Below are 23,791 nucleotides of genomic sequence, written 5' to 3' on the forward strand. Positions count from 1 at the left end.
AGGTCTCAAACCGAATCCGTGAAAAACCACGGAAGCTGACATGAGTCCGTCAGTCATTCTCAAACACAGGCCTGCCAAAATCCGACTGTGAGAATTAAGGAGTTTATTATTAGTGACCAGAAACTTTTTAACAGAGTAGATGTTATTTCCTGTGTTCTGGTGAATTTGGGAGATTTTATACTTTTATCAGGCTTGCTTAATTGGAACATGATTGGTACATTTCAAAATTTCCTCCATCAAAAAGCAAAAAGTAGGCCTACAGAAATTGATTTGATGACCGAAGCAATTTCAGAACCATCTTTAATAATCCATTTCTTAAACGTGAATATCTCTGTATGATTGCATGCACTGACCAGTGACCACACCCCTCAAGTGGGGGTCTGGGGGTACTCCCCAGAAACCTTTTAACAGAGTAGATGTCATTTCCTGTGTTCTGGTGAATTTTGGGAGAATGATACCAAATCACGGAGAAATGACAATTAAGGAGTCCTCAAGGAGATTGAAATCGAGGAGATTCCTCCAGAATCCAGGAGGGTTTGCGGCCCTGCTCAAACAATACATGGAATATCTTCTCTTGCAAAGGTTGCCAGGGAATCGGGGGCTGCGGGGTGAAACGCATTTTAGCAAATTAAATAAAAACATTGTATGTAACGCAAGACTTCGAGTGAACCAAAATCAGCGCTTTGCAAAACAAACTTGAGAATCGCTGGGACCGTGGGACGCTTAACACCCAACTAATGCAAAGCGTACCAAGGCCAATTTATGTTCACACTGTGAAAATCAAATAGACCACAAAGGTTTCAGAGGTTGTTTGGCATGTTTGCATGTGCACAAAAATGCAGCGTCATCGGTCATCAGAGTTCACTTGAGAGGTGTAAATCTATGTACACGTAGACGGTAGACATACCCCAAAAGAGGCAATTTGTAGGTCCGTTTTTGTTCAATTACATTCAATTAATATAACTATTTAAATGAAACAAACAAACAAAAAAGTATTTACTCTATTAGCCACCTAAATATGCACAATATAACTCACTGTTGTCTTTGGTTATACATGATAAAACATGAACACTCCGCCTGGTGAAATAACCTGCATCATACTGTAGCTCTACCGTACATGTTCACATGATGACATTCTGTACAGATTAAGGCAAGTCAGTGCTGATGAGATCAACTTGAACGTGTGTCATATCAAACAAGATACAGAAAACGGGTCATTTTGTTTCTCATCAAATCTAAATGGTAATGGATCAAATTAAACGGGATTCAAACCGCTGTCTTGAGGGAGACAAATGGAACCATTTTGTACTATCTCCTAGGTACAGTAAGTGAACAGGGAGGCTGTTACTGTGTGAGTGGTCAGATGTACACAGGGTGCTCTTGTGCTGTCAGCAGACGGTACATGGCTGCAGGCATGGTCTTCATGTGGATCTGGAGAAAAGGTAAACGCAATATGAATGATTCTGAGCACCAAGAATGCAAGAATGCATTCGTGCAAATAAAGTCTGTTCTATTCCATTCTGATTCATGAACCGCAACAGACTACTGACTCCTTGAAGTAGTTTAAATAACTTTGTACCATAGCTTCACTCAACAAAGTTGGTTGTATAAAAGGCAGAACATCTTTATAACTTAAGGTCAGACAACTCTTGGATTGAATTAAAACATTTTTTTAATTGAGCCTAAAATATTTGAGCATAGATATCTGAAGCATAGTTTGGCCTCAGGGCTCTGTCTCTGTTCATTCCCTGTAAGCATGAAACATTTATAATTAAGAGATCTGCCCAATAGATATTACAGAGGGAATACATTAAGACTCCAAAGGGAAATATAGAAACAGAGCCCACAGGTGGATGCTGGGGAGGCGGTGGGATTGCAAAACTTCATAGGGCAGCAGCACAGAGCAGAGAGGAGGAGGCGGAGCAAGAAATTATCAGGTTTAACCCATTAACATTGGGAACGCATCTGTGCCATTTCTGGGCGGTGAAACCGCCCCTATATGTGAGGTTTGGATATTTGCACACCAAATCCTGCGCTGTGATTGGCCAAAAATGTACCCCCCTAACCCTGCACCGTGATTGGCCAATCACAGTCTATTCAGGACTGTGATTGGCTAGGGAAACATGACACATGTGCATAGCCCTATAAATAGGACCATAACTTAAAAAACTTTTTTTAAGTTATGGTTTCTTCCATGGTTTCTTCCATCACTTCTTCCATCACTTCTTACATCACTTCTTACATCACCGTGATGACCACACCGCCCACTTCACACTGGGTGTGATTTTTGGGCGGTGAAACCGCCCCTATAAGTGAGATTTGGAAAAATGTACAAATATCTTGGGCAGTGAAACCGGCCCTAAAAGTGAGGTTTGGAAATTTGTACAATTATCCTGCGCTGTGATTGGCCAATCACAATCTATTCAGGACTGTGATTGGCCAGTGTCACATGACACATGTGCATAGCCCTATATAAGCAACCATAACTTAAATAAAACCAAATTATTGTTTTTTTTAAGTTATGGTTTTGTCCATCATAAAGTGTGTTTTACAAAAGATAAATGTATTTATCTTTTGTACATGATTGATCGACTCCATTCAGTATTGTGATTAGCTAGCAAGACACATGCTGACACTAAGTGGCTCTTTCAGATCAAAGCATATATATTGGTTGACTCCATTCAGTATTGTGGTTAGCTAGGAAGACACCGCCCACTTCACACAGGGTGTGATTTTTACATTTCTTTTGGCTATTCAAAAATAGCAGCAGCACTCGGTGCCAGAATTCCGGGTGGTAAATGTAAATGATGGAGTTGGTAACCAAATGGACCCTTATATTTAACTCTTGAGAGTGTGTAATGAAACCAAATGGACCCTTACGGGTCCATTTGGTTTCATTTTACGCTCTCAAGAGTTAAATTATTGTTAAACATCTGCATTACTTAATTAAAGAATTGTTATTTTGATCAACGTTTGCCTGTCATCTCTCCTATTGGTACCAACATCAATACAGCATGGAATATTCTAAGGCTTGGGTCTGAGAGTCTAAATCTCATCAAACGGTGGTCCGTGGCTCAAATGCCGAATAAATAATGGACCTTGATTATGAAAAGGGTTGTAAACCACTGGTCTATGCAGTCAAGTAACCAGCAGAGAGGAAAAGTAGCAGTCATCCTGGGTCTCCATTGGCGTTGAACCATTGACGTAAGTAATTGACTGTTTTCCATCATGCCAGTTCAAAGGACAGAGATTGGAAATGATTATGTGACATGTTGGCTAAAGCAGTGAGTACAGCCACAGTGGTTCTGGAGTTTGGGTGAATGTGATTCTGATCACTGCTGAGAGCAGCTCTTGAGGACACTGGCTCTGGTAGCGGTTTGGCAATGGCATGGATCTCCAACTGACAACCCTAGTGACATATACTGTAGTAGGCTGCTTTCTCATGAAATGCAAACCCAGTTTCTATGTAAATAATTTCTTTAATAATTTTTAAGATGAGCACTTTAGTCTGTAACTCAAATGTCGTATTCATTTTACTTAAAAAACATTTTGTAAGAATGGAACCACCAATTATAAATGAATAGTCTCTGTCGGGCGGAAACCTCTTTTTTCCAAGGATTAAAATAAATAAAAAGTAGCAGATCTACAAGCTCAAAACGTGTTGCTTCGCACCACGTTTCGAACGTGTAGATCTGCTACTTTTGATGCTTTTGTGTGACGCTGCAGTATGATCAAGTGTAGCCTTGGGCATTAATTTATGAAAAAACACAAAAAGTTACATTATTGAGGTAAGAGGTACGATAACTAGGATGGTCCTACCTCTCCCACAGCGTTGGACAGTATGTGGACGATCTTCTCGTGGGGCGTGGCCACCACACTCTGGCTGTTGATCTCTATGATGCGGTGACCCACACGAACCCCTCCTCTCTCTGCAATCCCTCCTCTCATTAAACTACAGATCTGTGGAAAAAAACACATAGGGCTTACTCACTGTAATAAACAACTTCTGGTATAGACAAAAGTTACAGCCAGACCAATAATGTATACTGTAGTACTGTATTGTGTGTGTGCGTGTGCGTGTGCGTGTGCGTGTGCGTGTGTGTGTGTGTGGGTGTGTGTGTGTGTGTGTTAAGGTAAATCTGCTTTATTGGTGGACAATGGAGAGAAATCAAAAAATATTTCAGATTCCTATTTCCTTAATTTGTTGTTTGACTGGATGAATAGACACAGCAGGCCACCAAGCCAATATGGTGCCTGACAGACTTGAATACACATAATACAGTATGTTGACTCAGTGTGCAAGTCAGTAAGTTGTAAAACAAGTCTACAGTATGTAGCAAATGCCAAGACTCATGACATCATGTGACTCACTTCCCTGTAAAGATACACAGTATGAGAGCATTTTAGTATCTATTGAACAGCAAACATATTGTCGTGTTGTGACCAATTCAATCCACTTATTTGAAGTGAGAGTTAAAAATCATGTTCAAGTTGAAATATACTGTACTTCAGTCAGACAAGATAAACCATTCATTGCAATGATATTGCATTAAATTTGGCAGTATGACGCCTGCTCCTGTGATAGTACAGATTTAAGCTGTGCAAGCATGACTGTGACTGAACTTGAGGAACAGCCTGACTGCCATGATTGCTTGAATTCTTGCGATGTTCCATACTGTTGTTGTTTCTTCATTTGAACTTTAATTGATGGTGAGGTTGAGAGGAATGTAGAGTGCAAAAAATGAAACCTGTAAAGCACTTTCTGAGTTAAAATAATACTCAGGTTTTTACTGTGTAATTCTACCAAGCAACGTATAACTACAAGTGCAATTTGCTGTCGGCAAGTTGTCTTTTTCTGTGTGTGTGTGTGTGTGTGCGTCTCTCTCAGTATATTATATTCCAACCCAATTATTATTTGACATTGTATAATTATATTTCAGTAGCGTTCTATGATAGCCCATACTCACAATGCCGTTCTGTACGCTAAAGCCCAGCTGGTATCTGAGGTCAGGTCTGCGGATGAGCACCATGGTGACAGGAGGACACCGCACTATGTTCAGCTTGATCCTGGCCTGTGATTTCAGACCCTGAGGGGAGGCAGACGGAACTAGACTTGAATATCATCGCTGTCGGGTGGAAACCTTGTATGTACAACAAAACCCAAAAATACTGAAAATGCACGATGCGTTGTGAGCTTGTAGATCTGCTATTTTCACTATTTTTGTCACTCTTGTATGATGGAGGGCATTCATTTACGAAAAACACATAAAAAGTCAAAATGTGGGAGATGCATGTATCATTTATATACTTAAATATATACATTATATACATAAATCGACACACAAGGATTTCGTAGGATATGAAGAATTCACAAATGCTAAATATAATAACGTACAAAAATGCTTTGTCATTGTCATTCAATTTGTCTAAAATAACCCAATTCTAGCCTGTGTGACCTTTGTTATATAAATAGTATTATGATTTGGTAGGTGGTTTCGAAGGTGGATATCAAATCTTTTGAATGGTGGATTTTATACAATATAAATATCCTCACTTCGCTTAATAGAATCAGAATCAACTTTATTGTCAGATCCCACGGGGTAAAATAGTGTGTGAAATAGTTTTTTTGTGCAGAGTTCTCAACATTGTAGATACAAAAAGAGTTAGAATAGGGAAAGGAATAGATAAGAAAGGAAGACATAACAGAACAGGTCAATAACAGGAAGGCTGGCACAGACAAATCAATGTCTGTAACAGTGGATGATTGTGGCTGCATTGGCCAACAGCTGTAATAAAATAAAGAAACAAAGAAGAGTGTGGTTCTCAAGGTTCTCTCAAGAGCAGTGGTTCTCAAGGACCCCAAATTGACACTTATTAGCCTGCGGACCCCCATTTGAAAAGATATGCCAGGGACCCCCATAAGAGAAGATTTTTACGGCTCTAGCAGTGATTCTCATTTCTCAACCATTTTATGCGTTATTAGGCTACGGACCCCCATTTAATGGCATTTCTATCTCTGGGACCCCAAGTTATATTGTAAAATCAATGTTAATTTAACTCAGAGAGTGTACAAATGGAACCAAATGGAGAGAGTGTACAAATGGAACCAAATGGACCCGTTAGGGTCCATTTGTACACTCTCTGAGTTACAGACCCATAAGGGTCCATTTGGTTCCTAACTACCTATCATTTAGCTGGGGACCCCCTGGAACTCCCTAAAGGACCCCTGGGGGTCTCCGGACCCCACTTTGAGAACAAATGTCCTACAGTAGGTCTGTCTTATAAATGTTTTGCTGGGCAGATCCCAGCTTTGACTGAAACTGTCTGCAGGAATTAACCATGTGTTTCCATCTAGAGGTGCACATGAGCCATGTGTTTTGCTGTGTTTCAGCCTAAAGTTGTTGGTTGTTTTTTGGGAGCTCTAGTCACTTAGGACCACAATGGAAACAAGTCCCCTGGACTTTTTTTGTGTTATCCTTTTAGCCCAAATGTATGACTGTACCTCGTGTCTAATAAAGTATTCAATCAATCAAACTGGATACATTTACAGCCTCATTACAATAGTTTTGCGCTTAACCTGGCCCAACTAACTGAACAAAACAAAAAAAAGGGAAACCACCAAAATAAGTGCGCCGTGTACCTTGATGATGCTCTGACAGGTGCTGAGGGGCAGGCCGACCAGACTGGTCCCGTTGACGGTCATGATCTGGTCTCCGATATTCAACCGACCGGACTTCTCTGCCGGCCCGGCGTGCATCATGCCAGCGATGATGACCGTCGGCAGGATGGAGCCCCAGCCCGACTCCACTATCACCACGCCTAGCATCTCCCCTTTCTGCTTCTCTATGTAAACCTGCAGAAGAACAGCACAGAGCAGTGTTGATTTTGACTGCAAATTTGTATTTAGTTTTAGTCATAGTCTTTTGAATAAAATTCTGTTTTTTTTTTGTCACCTGAAATGTTTTACTTTTAGTAGTTTAGTTTTAGTTGACTAAATCCACAGTTGATTTAGTCGACAAAAATGTTGTAGGGCGTTAATTTATGTAAGAACACAAAAAGTTAGAATATGGAGATGGAAGTTTCTGCCCCAACTGCGACAATATTCTAAAGCAACAGTGTTTTGCTGTGTTTTTACGGTATCACGTGCACTCACATCTTTGCAGTTCTCCGACTTGGAGAAGTGGATGAGGTCATCGTTGTACATGTCCTGAGTGTTGAGCAGGTCGCTGTACTCCCTCTGACTCAGGTCCTCTGGGTCAATGCCGTTGGCCCGCAGGAACTCCTGGTAGGCAACACTGAACGCCTGTCCTATAGACTGAGCTATCAGCTGAGCCTGGTAGGTAGGTAGGTAGGTAGTTAGGTAGGTAGGTAGGTAGGTAGGTAGGTAGGTAGGTAGGTAGGTAGGTAGGTAGGTAGGTATAGGTAGGTAGGTAGTTAGGTAGGTAGGTAGGTAGGTAGGTAGGTAGGTAGGTAGGTAGGTAGGTAGGTAGGTAGGTAGGTCGGTAGGTCGGTAGGTCGGTCGGTAGGTCGGTAGGTATAGGTAGGTAGGTATAAGGTAGGTAGGTAGGTAGGTAGGTAGGTAGGTATGTACGTAGGTAGGTAGGTAGATAGGTAGGTAGGTAGGTAGGTAGGTAGGTAGGTAGGTAGGTATAGGTAGGTAGGTAGGTAGGTAGGTAGGTAGGTAGGTAGGTAGGTAGGTAGGTACAGTAGGTCGGTAGATAAACAGACAGACAGACATTTAGATAAATTAGTTATTATAACTTAACCCATTCAATCCATCTACAAATGTCTTCTAAACAGTTTTCTGAAAACGGTATATGTTGTTGTAAGTGGTTCTCAAACTTTTTCATGTCAAGGACCACCCAAAAGGATATTTATTTGGTCCCCATCTCAAAATATTTTGTTCCAGGGACCCCCCCCAGAAGCAAAGGTTTGAGTTACAAATGTTAGCTTTAAAAATATATATATATTCAAAGATTTGCACACATTTTCACGATTTTTCAAAAATATCAGATTTAAATAAAAAATTATGGCTATGGCTCAAATCTAAAATGACACAGATGCGTTCCCGGATTGAATGGGTTAAGATGAACAGATGACTCACAGCAACACAAGCAATACTCACATCCTCGGACTCAAAGACATGGCAGACCATCCTGTACTGGCGTCTGTCGTCATGGGCCATGGTGGCGTGCTCCTCCGTGGCGTTGTCCAGGTTGTCCTGGGCACTCTTGGACCGTACCATCTTGCCCCTGGCCATCAGCACCACCATGTTGCCAATGTCTGCTATGTAGGATATGGTCCTCAGAGGCAGGTCCATCATGGACTCCTGTTCAGCAGGAAGGAAGCCAGGGGAATGACAAGGGGCGAGAGGGAGAGTTCTCAACGGGCCTGAAAAGTAAGGCCCGGCTCTAACTGGGTCCTAACGGCCCAAACAATTACCAAAAGTTTTGGCCTGAAAATCTGAAAAAATCTGGAAAAAATGGTCGCCAGTAGGCAGCGCCAGTGGCTCAAATTATAGCAGAGTGAGCGAACGAATATATAGTTGGTGAAATGGCAGCTTCACGTGTTCAGTTGTTCATAAAACTTTCTTTTTTCATGGAGCCCGAGGCTCGGCTCGGCCCGGCCCGGCCCAGCCCAACTAATTAGCATACATTTTAGGCCCGGCCCGAAAACATCGGGTCGGGTAGGATCGGGTTCGGGCAGAATTTGAGAACTCTAGCGAGAGGTGAAGAATTCACAGCACTCATCATTCTCAGCCTTCCTGGCTAGTTCTTCCAAGAACTACACTCTGATTGGCAAAGAGTGAAATGAAATCATAGCCATGGCAACACAATAAAAGACTTAAAAACTAAAATAAACACAGAATATGTTTTTATATATACTTTTATTTTACTGTTCAAGGTGAACAATCTCTCAATGTAGCTGCAATGTTGATGTGTGTGCATGTAAACTGCAATGCACAAAACATGAGCATTTATTTCACAACATATGATTGTGAAATTCCACCATATTTCTTTTTAGTATCATTCTTAATACATTCATAATAATAACTTCATTATAACAACCATATAGCTACAGTTGTAATCATACAAATGCATATGATTTACATGCAAGTGTATCAAACAAGTGACATATAAGTTATGGGAAGGGACTCCTCTCATCACAAGCCCCCCGTTTCAAAGTTATATTTATGGTCCTTAAGAAGGCTAAGCCACAAGGAAAGGCGTGTGTTGTAGAAGGTCCACAATGTTCTCGTACCTGAGTGTCTGCGTTGAGCACTTTGATCCTCTGTGTGGACATGAAGAGGTCCACTTCAGCAGAGGAGGCAACCTCTCCGTCAGGACTCTATGCAGACATACAGAGAGTGGAGCACAGTAACATTTAACCTCTTAAACCCTATATCGTGGCTGTCGGGCACAAACCTCTTATCGCCATTTTCGAACTTTTTGTGTGTTTTTTTTCGTAAATGAACGCCCTACTTGATCATACTACAGCGTCACATAAAAGTAGCAAAAGTAGCAGAACCACAAGCTGTACCTTTTTGTCCATATACTGTACAGTAGGTACGCTAGATTCTTCCCTCTACACCAAATCTCTTCTACAAGTTGAGTGGGATCCCTCAGGGCTTTGTACTAGGTGTATCTATCTACACGCTTACGACCTGTCGCGTTGCAACAGGTTGTGAGCTTGTACAGTAGGTCATCTATTTTCACCAAACGTTCGCCCCAAAAATTGGATGCTCAAGTGGTTAACAAATAGAGAGGAGATGAGTATGGGGTGCACATCATTCAACAGCTGTCTTAAATTAAGTAATCATCTACAGTAAACTTACATCCTCTTTAAGGAACCATGTTTTAGGTCAGACATTTTCAAAATTGGATTAAAGAAAACTATGCAAATGATTTAAGAAATAATTCAATATAGACAGTTTTGTCATCAGTACTTAGGGGTGTAACGATACTAGTAACTGCGATTGTATCGGTACTTGTGCATTGTATTTAGCAAAATTAAGAAGAAAAAACGTTTCCATTCCATATCGCTACACTTGGTTTATCGATAAATGTGTGTAATCTCTGTGCTCATGTCAAGGTGCGAGTTTGTCCATATGTGTTCAAATACAATATCCATGTATTTGCCAGAGAATCGCCGTTTTTACTTATTTATATCCATAATAATACATTTTCTTTTAATAAACCTGCACTCTACAGATTTATTTGTTGTGCTAAATAGTTACTGTATCGATTTGAAATCATTGAATCGTATCGTATCGCCATGAATGAACCAATATCGTTCATGTATCGTATCGTTAACCATTTATCGTGATGCGTATCGTATCGCTGTTAAAATGAATCGTTATGCTGCCAATCTAGCCAGCCAGTGCAGTGTACGCGTACCCCATGGCATGAATACACATATTTCAGTATGCAAAGCACCTCATTCACATAAATAGGAACTTTATTGTCGACATTTAGGCAAAGACAGAGCATCCAAAGTTATCTTACCTTTTTCCTGTTTTTCGCTTGCTTCTGAGCAGCCTGTGAGACGTACAACAGACCGACCCAGAGAGAGCGAGGGGAGAGAGAGACAGAGACAGAGGGCGAGAGAGAGAGAGAGAGAGAGAGAGAGAGAGAGAGAGAGAGAGAGAGTGAAAAGAGAGGGAGTGGAGAGAGAGAGAGGGGGGGACAGAGTGGGAGAGAGAGGGAGAGAGCGCAATCAATGCAACACTTGAAATTAAGTTCTGGGTGGGAGGACAAAACAGGATTGGCTAAGTCACTATTGTGTGTGTGTGTGTGTGTGTGTGTGTGTGTGTGTGTGTGTGTGTGTGTGTGTGTGTGTGTGTGTGTGTGTGTGTGTGTGTGTGTGTGTGTGTGTGTGTGTGTGTGTGTGTGTGCGTGCGCGCGCGTGCGTGCGCGTGCTTGTGAGTGAGTCACTGTCTATCACAGTTGTGATAGACAGTGCCAGAGGCTCGTGAAGCGAACATCATCAAAAGTTTCCCCTTCATCAGCGTGACACAAGTCACCCTGTAGACACAGACATGCTGCATGTGTTATTATCACCTCATGTCTCCCTTACTAGTCCGTTGTTGTGCTTACTGTGACCTGCGGGCGTGCTGTGCAAAACATCACGACTACACAGCAACATCCTCAATGTTAACCATTTAAATCACTAAATATACGTATATTACAAGATATCGCTGCTGTCCATATTTGAACTTTTTGTGTTTTTTTCGTAAAGTAACGCCCTACTTGATCGTACTACAGCGTGACACAAAAGTATCAAAGTAGCAGATGTACAAGCTCGAAACACGAATCCTGTGATGAACCGGAACAGGAAATGGGTATGCCACCTTCTGGAAACCTGGGACTACAGTTATGCACGGAGCCTATACTACTGCGAGAGCCTTGGTTTGCAATGTGTCTATTGAAAATTAACAGTTTTGGACATGAGGTTTCCACCCGACCGAGACGATATAAATGTATGGCCTTTTCGTCTGATATACAGTATCAGCAATATAGTCATTTGAGCCTGTTACAAACTCCTGGAAAAGTTGTGACAAGATCGAGGGCCCATACTTTTCATTCACCAAGTTAGGATTTATTCTCACCCGGACTCGGCTCATAGCTTCCTGGGCTTGTTGCATGCGGGCAGCCTTAGTGGGCGTTCTCTCCGACAGTAAGTGGGTGGAGCCGAGATAGCTGGCAGCAAAGATGATGCCATCAATCAGGTCATCAGGATCACATGGTCCAGGGACTGCAAAAGCCAAACATGCATAGGGTGATAATGGTAAATAAATGGTAAATGGTGCATTTATATACTGTAGCACCTGTCTTCAAAGCGCTATACAATGTACAATACATTCAGCCATTCACAAACTGCGGCGGAAGGGGCTCACATGGTAGAGCAGCCATTTGGAAGGTTCCTGGTTCGATCCTCGACTCCCCCTAGGTTAGTGTCGAAGTGTCCTTGAGCAAGACACTGAACCCCTAACTGCTCCTAATGAGCAGGTTGGTGTGTGAATGTGAGGGTGAATGTAATGCACATAAAATACCCGATCTACAAGCTTACAACGCGTTACATGGCAACGTGTTGTGATCTTGCACACCTGCTATTTTTGCTTTTTTGTGAAAACTTGTGTCCAAAATAGGGATGCCATACACAATGAAATAAACGGATGAACGAATACATTATAAAGTGTGTAGAAAATAATTCAGTTCAAACGTATGAAAGTGGAGGTGAACTGGAAGATGTATGCATTTGATGTCACTTACCATCTACATATGTGGGAAATGTGGGCAGAGATCTGCGAATCTGAGGAGAGAAGAATACAAACATAATCTGTCTATTGTCTCTGTGAACTTAACATGTCATTCATGTCCAAGTGCAAAATGGTTGGTATCAACTCAAAGTCAAGTCAAACACATCATGGCCAAAACTCAAGGTGCTAATACAGACAACAAGATGATGAGTTGCTGCAATGTCGAGGAGTCAAAACCCAATACTTTGACGCTTTTATACAGTGCTTGTATAATAGGATGTAACAATAAATATTTAAAAGTCCTGCTAGTGGACCCACATTGCAAACCAAGGCTCTCGCAGTAGTATAGGCTCCGTGCATAACTGTAGTCCCAGGTTTCCAGAAGGTGGCATACCCATTTCCTGTTCCGGTTCATTCTCTCATAGCTTCATTTGGTTGGCTCGGCAGCAGGTTTGAACCAGAAAACATATCGTTGCTGTCGGGCAGAAACCTCTTATCTCCATACTCTAACTTTTTATGTTTTTTCGTAGATCAACGCCCTACTTGATCATACTACAGCGTCACACAAAAGTAGCAAAAGTAGCAGATCTAAAAGCTCGGAACACGGCGCGAAGAATTGTGAAAGGTAACAATTTTGGACATATGAGGTTTTCCACCCAACATAGACGATATGAAACCTTGGTAGCACTTATGAATATTTATAACTGTAATCATCACGTGTTATAAGCATAATACAATGCATTTATACTTGAACTTATAAGTCATTATAATAAGCTTTATAATGTGTTATGGTTATGCTTATAAAGCATTATGATTATTTATGAGCTCTTATACATCTGATTATACAGGGTTATGAGCAGATTATAATGCCTTATAAGTATGTATATAATGCGTTATACACATGGGATGCATAGCAAGTGCTACCGAAACGTTCACATGGAGGTACTTCCTTGGCCTACTGGCAGCATGCTCAAAGGAATGTGGCGCGGATTGGTCCAGCGGTTTGCAATGTAAGCCCCAGACAGACAAACACACAGACTCTCTTCAACACAGCTAGCCTCCTACAGAGCCACGGCGTATTAATTGTGTCGGTACAACAACCTAGTTGCACCCTTTTTTTTTTCTTTCGAGGAACGCTCGCCAAGGGGTTCTTGAACCCCCGACGCACTGTCAGGCTACATTGAGCCTACTGTAGGTGCCCAGACCTCTACGCCAGCCGCCTGGGCCTGGTTCTTGTATTCTTGCATTCGTTTTACTGAGGCTAGGAATAAGGTTAGGTTTAGGCACAGTTATACTGAGGTTAAGTTTAGGAATAAGGTTAGGTTTAGGCACAGTTTTACTGAGGTTAAGTTTAGGAATAAGGTTAGGTTTAGTCATAGTTTTACTGAGGTTACGTCTAGGAATAAGGTTAGGTTTAGGCATAGTTTTACTGAGGTTAAGCTGAGGAATACCTGGTGGCGACCATTCCGAGGACGCCGGATTTGACCATGTCCGACTAGGTTGTTGTACCGACCGTTCTTGTATTCATTGTACTTACCTCTAGAACAGAGGGTTGCTGTGGCACTGGTGCTGACTGTGACTGCAGCTGTTGATGCTGATGTGGTGGAGGTGGGTGTTGATATTGCTGATGTTGAAGTTGCTCATGTTGCTGCTGTTGTTGCTGTAGCTGTTGCTGATGTGGTTGACGATGCTGCTGTTGCTGTTGACGTGGATCATGTTGCTGACGTGGCTGCGGTTGCTGTTGATGCTGCTGATTAGGCAGTGAGTTTGCATGTGGTGGCTGTGTGTACGGGCGTGGGGGCCTCGCAGAGTCCCTCTGCTGTGGCGGGTGGCCTTGGTGGTGGTGCTGATTCTGTGGGTGATACTGTTGGTGTTGATGAACTCTGGACGTCTCGGCCTTGACCGGACTGACAGGCTCCTGGGACGGAGCTGGGGTGTAGTGAGATGGTGACTCGGACACTGATTGAGAGGGGGACTGAGAAACGGGCTGAGAGAGAGAGAGAGAGAGAGGGGGTAAACAATAAAAGGGAAACACTGATCATTATTATTTTTGTATGCATGCAATCAGTCATCATACTGTCTACTTTCCTTGCAACATAATCAATACAACAATGCAGACATAAAATGCTAAAAGACTACCTTTACATGGTAAGAAAATGTATTGAATAATGAGCTCTGTTCATTCAATTTACTAGGTATTTTTTGTTGGCTTTTAACTCCTTTTTTACTTTATACTTTTACTTTCTTTTATTGACAGAATATTTTTTCAAATGTTCAAAAAGTTTGAAAGTATAAAATAGGGCTTAAGTGTTTAATCGATTATGAAAATATATTTGTCAGCTGCAGCGATATGTAAATGGCCAGTTCAGAGGTCATACTCACACTGTGATGCTGTGTGCTTGCATCCTCCTGCCTCATCACCCAGACGGGCTCTATAGGTTGGTCAGGGGTGTACGGAGAGCGTACGGTCTTAGTCTTTACCTCTTCTATGGCCTCCTTAATGTCTTTAATAGCCAGACTGATGGCATCCCCATCAGAGCCCTTTACACACTCCTCCCCGGAGAGACCCACCCTGGCCTGCTCATCCTGGGCCTCTTCAGAGCCGTTCTGCCCGGACGGAGAGCTCTTCACTCGGGCGTCTTCGTGCGTTTGCCCAGGGACCGTCCCGAAGCTGCTGGGGGTTCCATCAGCGTCGTCGCTCTCCCCATCAGACTGGCCGTCGTAGTGGTGCAGCCTACAGCCGACGGAGCGCCCTTGCCAAGTAGGGATCGGGTGTGAACCCCGGTCTCTGCCCGGTCTGACAGCGTGTGGGTGACATTCAACTGGGGAAACGGGAGCCCTCTTTAGTACATTCCCCTGTTTGTTTGTCTCCTGGTGCGCCTCACTGGTCTCGGTCCTTCTGGAAGGCCTTCTCCGAGGTTCTCTGAGTAACTCTGGATAGGAGGTCTTCAGAGGCTCGGGGAAGGAGTCGGGATGGGATTTCACGGAGGGTTCTGCATGCGGCTCGCTGTCGGTTTCAGGGGCCGATTTTTGGTGGGACTCCGTATAAAAGTCTGCATAGGTTTTCGGGTAGGAGTCCGTGTAGGACTTGGACAGTGTACAGGATTCGGAGCTGCCCTCCTCATCGTCTTCGGGTAACGTGTCATTGTCGGGGCCGGGGCTGGGGCTTGAGCCGGGCTCCTGACCGCACCGGTCCAGAAACAGAGTCGTGTCCGGGGACGATGGGGGGGTGGGCGAGCAGAGGGGAGGTGGGCTGTGGAGAGGGCCGTCCATGTTGAGCGACGCGGCGCTCTCTGTGTCCGAACAGAGATCGGTGGCTTCTTCTCCCTGCACCGCGTCACCCTCTGTCAAATACATCTCTTCTTCAGGCTCGTCCTCCCTCTGTTCGGGCACCGCCCCTTCAGCTGCCACCTCGTCTTCATTCCTCGTGGGAGCTATTTCCATGTTGCCATGGCTACAATCGGAGTAAGCTGTGGTTGAGCATGAGTCTCTGTCTTCCCCCTGCAAACGTTTCTCCTCCTTCTCCTCCTTCTCCTCCTTCTCCTCCACCTCCTCCTGCCCATGCTCCTCTGGCTGTTTCTCCTCCTCTCTGCTCTCCTGGTGTGCTTCCTGCACGTAAGAAGAGGGCGGGAGGTCGCTGTGGGTTTGCAGATCCGCAGCTGGGGCGTCGGGTGTGTGCTCTGTGGGTGTGAGCATGGCGACAGGCGTCAGGTTAGGAGACGCCCTGTCCAGCGATTGGTCCGCGAAAGGGGCGTGCGACAAGCGCGGCTGTCGCACCTCGGCCAGACTTCCGCTCTCATCTTCTTTAGCAGGCGATTGCAGCTGCGGCGATGACGATGACGCTGGATCCTCGACCTCTCTGGCCGGTGGCCTCTGTCTGTGAACTTGGACCCTGGGGTTGGGGTCGCCCTGGCGGCGATAGCGGGTCACCCCGGGGCGAGGATGCTGGACGGGCCGAGCCTCAGCTTCCGGAGCTCCTCCCTGGTCTTGCCTGGATGGGACCTGGGTCGGCGACGGCACCTGACCTTGAACCTGACCATGGATTTGACCTGGTCCCGGGCCTTGTTTCCTGCGGTGCCGTGGCTGGCCTCGACCTGTGGGGTGGCCTGTCACAGTTATCACATAATCGCCTGATGGCAATTATTTGAGCTAGTCCTAATGATTTTGCATAATTAATAGAGAATCGTTTTCCATGTTGGAAAAACGTGTAATTTTATTATAAAAGTATATAGCCTTGTGCAATGTCTAAAAGGCAAACATAAACGCTTTTTAAAATTATTTCTATGTTCCAATGTTCAATGCCAAAAAGACAATTATTCGTATGACATTTGATCGTCAACTAAAACGTCATGATCGTGACAGGCCTACCTGAGGGGGGATGGTGGTGGTGCGGGGCGTGATGATGATGATGATGATGATTTGGCTCTCCGTCCGGGCTGAGCATCTGACAGGGTCTCCAGGACCTCCGGACGGGGGGAGCGTCTCCTGCCGCGGTCCCATTTTGCTGCCTGGTCCTGGGGTTGGCCTTGTGCTCCTCCCCTGTGCCCCCACACCCTTCATCCTGATGCGCGTGGCTCATGGCTGGCGTGTGACCCTCCTTCTGACTCTCAGAACATGCTCGCTGTGTCCCCGAGGAAACGCCGCTCATGACATGCTCTGTCTGTGGAAAACGAGGAATAATGCAAACAGAAGATCGTAAAATCACTCACAGATGTTAAAGGTGAAATGAAGGTCGTCGTAGAGTTATAATGATTCAAGAGGGTCACGCATGGCAGATAATAACAATCAGATCTGTAATGGTAATAGAAAACATGAATGCTGCTTCTTGTAATTTGTGGTTCACAAAAACATTTAGCAGCATTATTAACATAATTGTTACCATAACATTAAAGCAACATAATTTGACCAAGATCAATGTTAGCTTGCATCCCAGTTTGAGCAGTTTTGAAACAATAATTATCATTATCAGCTCAGGTCAAATTTGTTAGTTAGTTAGTTATTAGTTCATGGCACAACAAGCATAACAAGCATAAAAATGAAGGAACAGATTCAGTTACATTTTCAGCAAAGCGGTCCAATACTGTCCCCACAAGAGGGTGCTATAACTCAACTATGCACACCTCTACCAAAGAGCCTTGTGTCCAGGAGAGGAAACGGATGTGCTTACTTGGCAATCGCCACAAGAGTTAAATTAAAGTTACATTTTAGTACATTTGGTGAATTCAAATGTCATCATTCTTTGGGAAGGCCAGTTCAATTGTAAGATCCATCTTGTTAGCAATAGTAACATTCACTTCCGCAGGTTTTGCTGCTCCTTAAGTGGGTTGATGCTGCGTTCCCATGATTTAGTGAGCTGACAAGCCATACTGTAGCTAGCCAGAGACCCCAAACTCCATCCACCCCCAACACACACACACACACACACACACACACACACACACACACACACACACACACACACACACACACACACACACACACACACACACACACACACACACACACACACACACACACACACACACAAATGCACACACAGCATGAAGTTGGTTATGTACGCTAAACAAAGAAATAGACATACAGTAGAGTAGATAAATACTGTATGCAGACTGCCAGGGGAGTGTTGGGATCCATCTGGGTGTGTGTGTTCTAATCTGATTCACATTCACCCCAGCAGATGGCAGATGGCAAAGTGCAGCCAGAGAGAAAGACAGGAGGAGGAGGAGGAGGAGGAGGAGGAGGAGGAGGAGGAGGAGGAGGAGGGTGCAGCAGTAACAGAGTGGGAGGGACTGGGCTTTCATATTGGACAAGACCTGACAGAATGAGATGCATAGGTTGCTCATCTGAATACTAAATGTCCCCATCTAAGTGATACACATACTGTATGTATCTAAGACAGTGGTTCTCAACCTGTGGTTCGGGACCCCCAGGTTTTTTTTTTTGGGGGGGGGGGGGGGGTCCCCAGATCATTAGCTTAATTGTTTTCTCACTCAACAGTAAACAAACCAACATACGGTTTAAGTGTATACAGGGTATCTGCACATTTCGAAAGTGACAATTTAACGACTGCAGGCTGGGGCGGCGCCTGTCAGCAGCGGGTGTTGAAAGGGAGGAGTAGGGCAGAGGTGCTATGTCGGGCTCCTTACTGGCAGGTGAGCCAGTGGGAACACAACAGCAGTAGCAAGACAGAAATGTGTGGGGATGACTTAATTTTGGCATAGTGACTAAATTGGGAGAAGAAAATAGGATTGGAAAAAAATATGTATATGTATACAAAATAAATAAATAGTATTTTGCTCTGTAGCCTGTCCAGATAAGCTACACACAGTTCAAAGGTTAATGTATACCCATGAAATTGAAATGGTAATCGGAGCGCAGGCCACAACTGCCAGATACACTGTATACAGTACATCCTGAGAGTTAATTTATCCATTTATAACTCTGAGGGTGTACAAATGGAACCACACACACCCTTAGTTAAATTAGCACTCATACTGTAATTGTACATGTCAGGGTTACAGGAATGACAACGGATACTGAGTGGTTCTCAACCTGTGGGTCAGGACCCTCAGGGGGGTCCCCAGATGATTTTCTTAATGTGCAACATTGTTTTCTCACTCATCAGTAAACAAACCACCATACTGTAATAAGTGTATACAGGGTATCTGCACATTTCTAAAGTGACAATTGAAGGACTTTTAAGACCTTTTTAATACCGCTAAAATTAAATTAAATACAATATACAATAATACAATAAAAACTATACAATAATAAATAAAGAAAATTGGCCAAATTGTGAAATATTACCTGAGAAAGAAGCAAAAAAGCAGAACATATCAGATCTACATACATGCTAACAACAAACGCAAGGCGTTGTTAGCATGTAGATCTGACATTTTCACAATTGTATTCTCTGGAACAGAGTCAAACGAAATGTAATGCCTCAACTCCTACATTCAAAGTGCTTGTCAGGGTGGGAGGGGGGGTCCCCAGTTAATTTGTTGGGGGGTCACAGCCTGAAAAGCTTGAGAACCACTGCCCTATGGCCCCACAGATGAATGTACACGGCGGATCCGAGGGTTTAGTCAGGCCACAGATGGCTTGGCTGTAGGGACCAGTGGACAGTCACGCCTGTACGTGACTACCACTGCACCTCCATCTGCCAGGCTACAGCGAAAGCCACAGGGTGGGGGATTTACTAGCCCATTAACTAAGCTTGATCTTACACTGATAGACAGTACACACACACACACACACACACACACACAGACAGACAGACAGACAGACAGACAGACAGACAGACAGACAGACAGACAGACAGACAGACAGACAGACAGACAGACAGACAGACAGACAGACAGACAGACAGACAGACAGACAGACAGACACACACACACACACACACACACACACACACACACATATTTTGGGGCATCAATTCTACAAATTCCCTTTTTACGGATGTGTGCCATTTTTCAAATGAAACAAGAAAAACGAAAATAGTTGATCTTCAAGCTCTACAACACGTCACAGTGCACAATGCATTGTGAACTTGTAGATCGGCTATTTTTGGTGTGCAACACCAGCATATGTGACTATGCTGGTGGTCCTCACAATGTCTGTTTCTCAAATTTCGCTATATATTTGGGGACATTTGGCCTACTCACTCACTCACACACACACACACACACACACACACACGGTCAATAGGCAATAGGCATATCGGTTACATTGGGTCTATATGTTTATTCTACTACATCATTCCATGGGGACTAATAGAGATCAAACCATAAACAATTGGCTGCATCAGGCAAGTGCTTTTATTATGAAGGCGTAACGGCCTAGTGATGGGATGCGTTTAAATGTATGTCCTGTCGTGTAGCCTAGGACTGACATATTATTACAAATGACAAGCCTATACTAGGGTACAACAACAACACAAAAACAAAATGCAATATCGAGCCCCTTGTCGTTTATGCTAGAGCTCAGCCCGCGACAGAACTGTTCTTGATAACGACTTTTGATGATACATTAATATTCCCTTGTTGTCGTCACATAGGCCTACGGTAGTACTAGCCTACTGTAGCCCTGATACATGACTGTCATATCATGAGTCATGGATGAAATTCAGCCTGGTGTTTGCACGTTCTTCTTTTTTGGCCCGTACATCTATATAAACGTTAAAGTTTCAAATATAAAGTGCTTACCTCATAGCTATTGATGTTACAATTATGTACGGGTCCTCAAAAGTACCTGTATATTCCGTATTGTTCAATAAAAAGTATTTTAATCCGATCAGTGGCCATGTTCTTCGTATTTTCTCCACATGCTTTCTACTACTTGACCCTATCGGTTGGGAGGTGTATTGCACTCTGATACATAATAACACTATGAAAAAATGGCCGCCGATCGGATTAAAATACTTTTTATTGTACAATACGGAATATACAGGTACTTTTGAGAACCCGTATATCATTTTAACATCTGTGGCCATGGGGTAATCACTTTATATTTGAAATTTGAACGCTTATGTAGATGTACGGGCCAAAAAGGGGAAAAGTGCAAACACCAGGTTGAAGTTCATCTATGACGGCCGTCTTGGTCGGCAGGATACATTTCATCCGCACCCGCCTTGTTCTGACTGTCACCCATATATTCCAACGCGGGACAGCCTGCACAGCCCTGGCTGTAGCGGAGCTGCACGTCTATAGGCCTGAGAATGCATCCGTTTCATGATCACATTGACAAAACGGACAGAACGACGGTAGCTATAGACAGTCACCTGTCTGTCTGTCTGTCTGTCTGTCTGTCTGTCTGTCTGTCTGTCTATGTCCAAACGGACCGTTTAGACATAGACAGGCTGTTATTGAAAGCCCTTTTCCACTATGAGAGGATGAGATCCTCCAGATTAAAGCTCCAGTCCGCAGGTGACCAGTGCCACCAGTGAGCGACAGTCAGTCAATACAAACGACACAGCCTGGGATCAAAAGACCATCATAGATGTATATTATCGAGCCTGACTTTTACTTTCGTATCGAGATATAAAAATGTAAAAATCGATCAAATACATCATACGATAGTCTTGATCCGAGGCTACAAACGATACCACACACACACACATGGGTGTTTATAATTCCCCCGTCGCATCTTTAGACATAAATCCCAATAAACGAGAGCTGACATCATTCGGATTCTTCTTACCTGCCTGGCTGTGTGTCAGTGGAATAAAGGGGTGGGTCGCGTCCACATCCACATCATCTCCATCTTTTCGTGTGGGTCGGGTCCCCCGTACCCCCCCACAGGCCCCCACCCACCCACTTGTATGGATTAGACCGGAGCGCTCCTCGGCTCCTCCTCCTTCCAGCCAGTGTCGTGACATCAGAGCGGATTATGCGCTCGATTTACAGTCCGTCCGTACGACGGTGTCGAATGCCGAAAATGGCCGATCTACAAGCCCACTGCGGGTTGCATCAGCGATGCTTTGTGAGCTTAAAGATCGTCTATTTTGGCTGTGTAGTAGCAGCCTGCTGGTCAGGGGCGTACCGTCATAGAGGCCAATGGGGCCATGGCCTAACCTCACTCCGTCAAATGGAAGAAGCTTGCGACACACATTTTGTTTCACAGCGTACTTGCATCTGAGACTTCGGGCGCAGAATCGATGACAGACGGAGTTTCATTTTTTCAAGTTACTAGGCAGGTGATTGGATGATCCCGCCCCTAGCAGCCGCTGATTGGTTCGTATGCGCAGCGGTTCGGGCAGCTTTACTCTGTGAGCAATCCCAGACCCTCCTTCCTGAAACCAAATGCAATGCAATGCATGAGATTTCCGGAGGGAGGGGGTGTTTACCAGGCTAGCCATGGCCCGGTCTGGAAAACTCTGCTCCCCAATTTTTTTATATATATAAAAAAAAAAAAAATCGTCTTTTTTTTCCTCTACCAGCGCAGTAGCTCCGCAGCCTCCGCCCACCCCACCGTTCCCATTGTCAAGCGGCCCCAGCCAGACATGCTAATTGCCTTTAATAAACAAGTCTTGATCTCTATGGCTGTGCTAAACATGTTCTGCAGGTTTTGGCTCTGCTGTCTGCCCTTATTGAAATGAAGGGTCGCTATGCTGTGTCCCTTGACTCCCTCGTCCTGTGTGCACTAACAGTCACTGCATGCACTGAATACCATTGGTGGAATTTTTTTTTTACTTAAACAAAAGTATCAATTCTGCGATGTAAAAATACTCTGTTACAAGTAAAAGTAAGGTATTCAAAATGTACTTGAGTATAAGTAGAAAAGTATTGGTATCAAAATGTATTTAAAGTACCAAAAGTAAAAGTAGGCTACTCATTATGCAGAAGGTCCCATTTCACAAGTTTTCAAATGTGAAAAAAAAGTTTTCTAACCCTTGATACTTTTACTTAAGTAAAACATTTGAGGATGGAACACACTGAGGGATGGGTAGAGTGTTGTTAATGTTGTTTTATGGTCATTTAATGAATTAATTAAGCAAAAAAATCGTGCCCACGACGCAGTGGGTGGGGGGCCGGGGGAAGGGGGGAGTCATTAACAATCTTGCCCGGTCCACGTTAGAACCCACCGTACGCGCCTGCTGCTGGTGATGTGGAAAGCGCCTTTTCAAATGACTGCTGGACTGGCAAACTGTTTCCTTTTTCCCCCCTCTATTTAATGTATTATTATTATACGTTTTTTATATATTTTTTTTTAGTAGAATAAAATAAAAATAAGAATAGAATGCTATTATTATTGTTGTTGTTGTTGTTATTATTATTATTATTATTATTATTATTATTATCTCCGCCAGGCCGAAGGCATGGCGAGAGAGTATGACACCCCCTGTCCGTCCCCCTGTCCATCCGTCCGTCCGTCCATCCGCGTGTCATTCTGTCATTCTGTGTACAGCTAATCTCCAGCACTGTTGGCTTGATCTCAGCAAAACTGTGCACACACACACACACACACTCCCTGCAGAGCAGAACCTCTGCCCCAAATTCTTCACATGGGCCTGTTATAGCGCCACCAGGAGGCCAATTTGTGCAAAACCCATTTTTTAATATTACTCCTACAGACTTTATCCAAACATCACCAATCAGTACACAGTATCTCTATAGTCATGTGATAAATACAGATCTGTCCGATTTTCCATATTCCATTCTGATTGGCTAAGGTTGGCTTCCAAAGTTTGCAGGATTGGTCCGTTTTGAACAAAATGCCTCAAATCATGAACGCAGCTTAAGATCTACAAGCTTACAACGCTTGTAGATCAGCTATTTCTGTTTTTTTGTTTTTTGAACATTTCCAACATGGAAACGATTATGACTACAATGTCAAAAATAATTGCGATTATCTAAAATAATTGCGATTAGACGATTATTATGTAATAATTGTGACAGGCCTAGTTATCATTGATTCATGGCATCATTATGCTATTGCTATGGTTTTCTTTTGCTGTTTTCTGAGCAAAAATATTCTAGTCATGTAAAGGGGGAATAAGAAATCAGGGAAAGGGGTACTGAAGAAAAAAAA

At 43.7% G+C, this 23,791-nt stretch overlaps 1 protein-coding gene across 1 annotated transcript; it reads right to left on the reverse strand.

The window, feature by feature from the left end:
* Window positions 1-56: 56 nt before the first annotated feature.
* On the reverse strand, window positions 57-21,534 carry LOC308078380 (uncharacterized protein). Its single transcript, XM_080419521.1, has 14 exons — window positions 21,461-21,534; window positions 16,628-16,919; window positions 14,642-16,353; window positions 13,797-14,246; window positions 12,273-12,312; window positions 11,609-11,754; window positions 10,506-10,538; window positions 9,262-9,348; window positions 8,126-8,329; window positions 7,154-7,333; window positions 6,641-6,853; window positions 4,968-5,087; window positions 3,820-3,960; window positions 57-1,431 (listed from the first exon to the last, which is right to left on the reverse strand). Exons 2-14 carry the CDS (start codon window positions 16,905-16,907, stop codon window positions 1,360-1,362), a joined length of 3,678 nt encoding a protein of 1,225 aa, XP_080275647.1. The 5' UTR covers window positions 16,908-16,919; window positions 21,461-21,534; the 3' UTR covers window positions 57-1,359.
* Between the last annotated feature and the right edge of the window lie 2,257 nt (window positions 21,535-23,791).

Source organism: Gymnoscopelus braueri (genome assembly GCF_963280865.1).
Source record: "Gymnoscopelus braueri genome assembly, chromosome: 22".
Classification (NCBI taxonomy): domain Eukaryota; kingdom Metazoa; phylum Chordata; class Actinopteri; order Myctophiformes; family Myctophidae; genus Gymnoscopelus; species Gymnoscopelus braueri.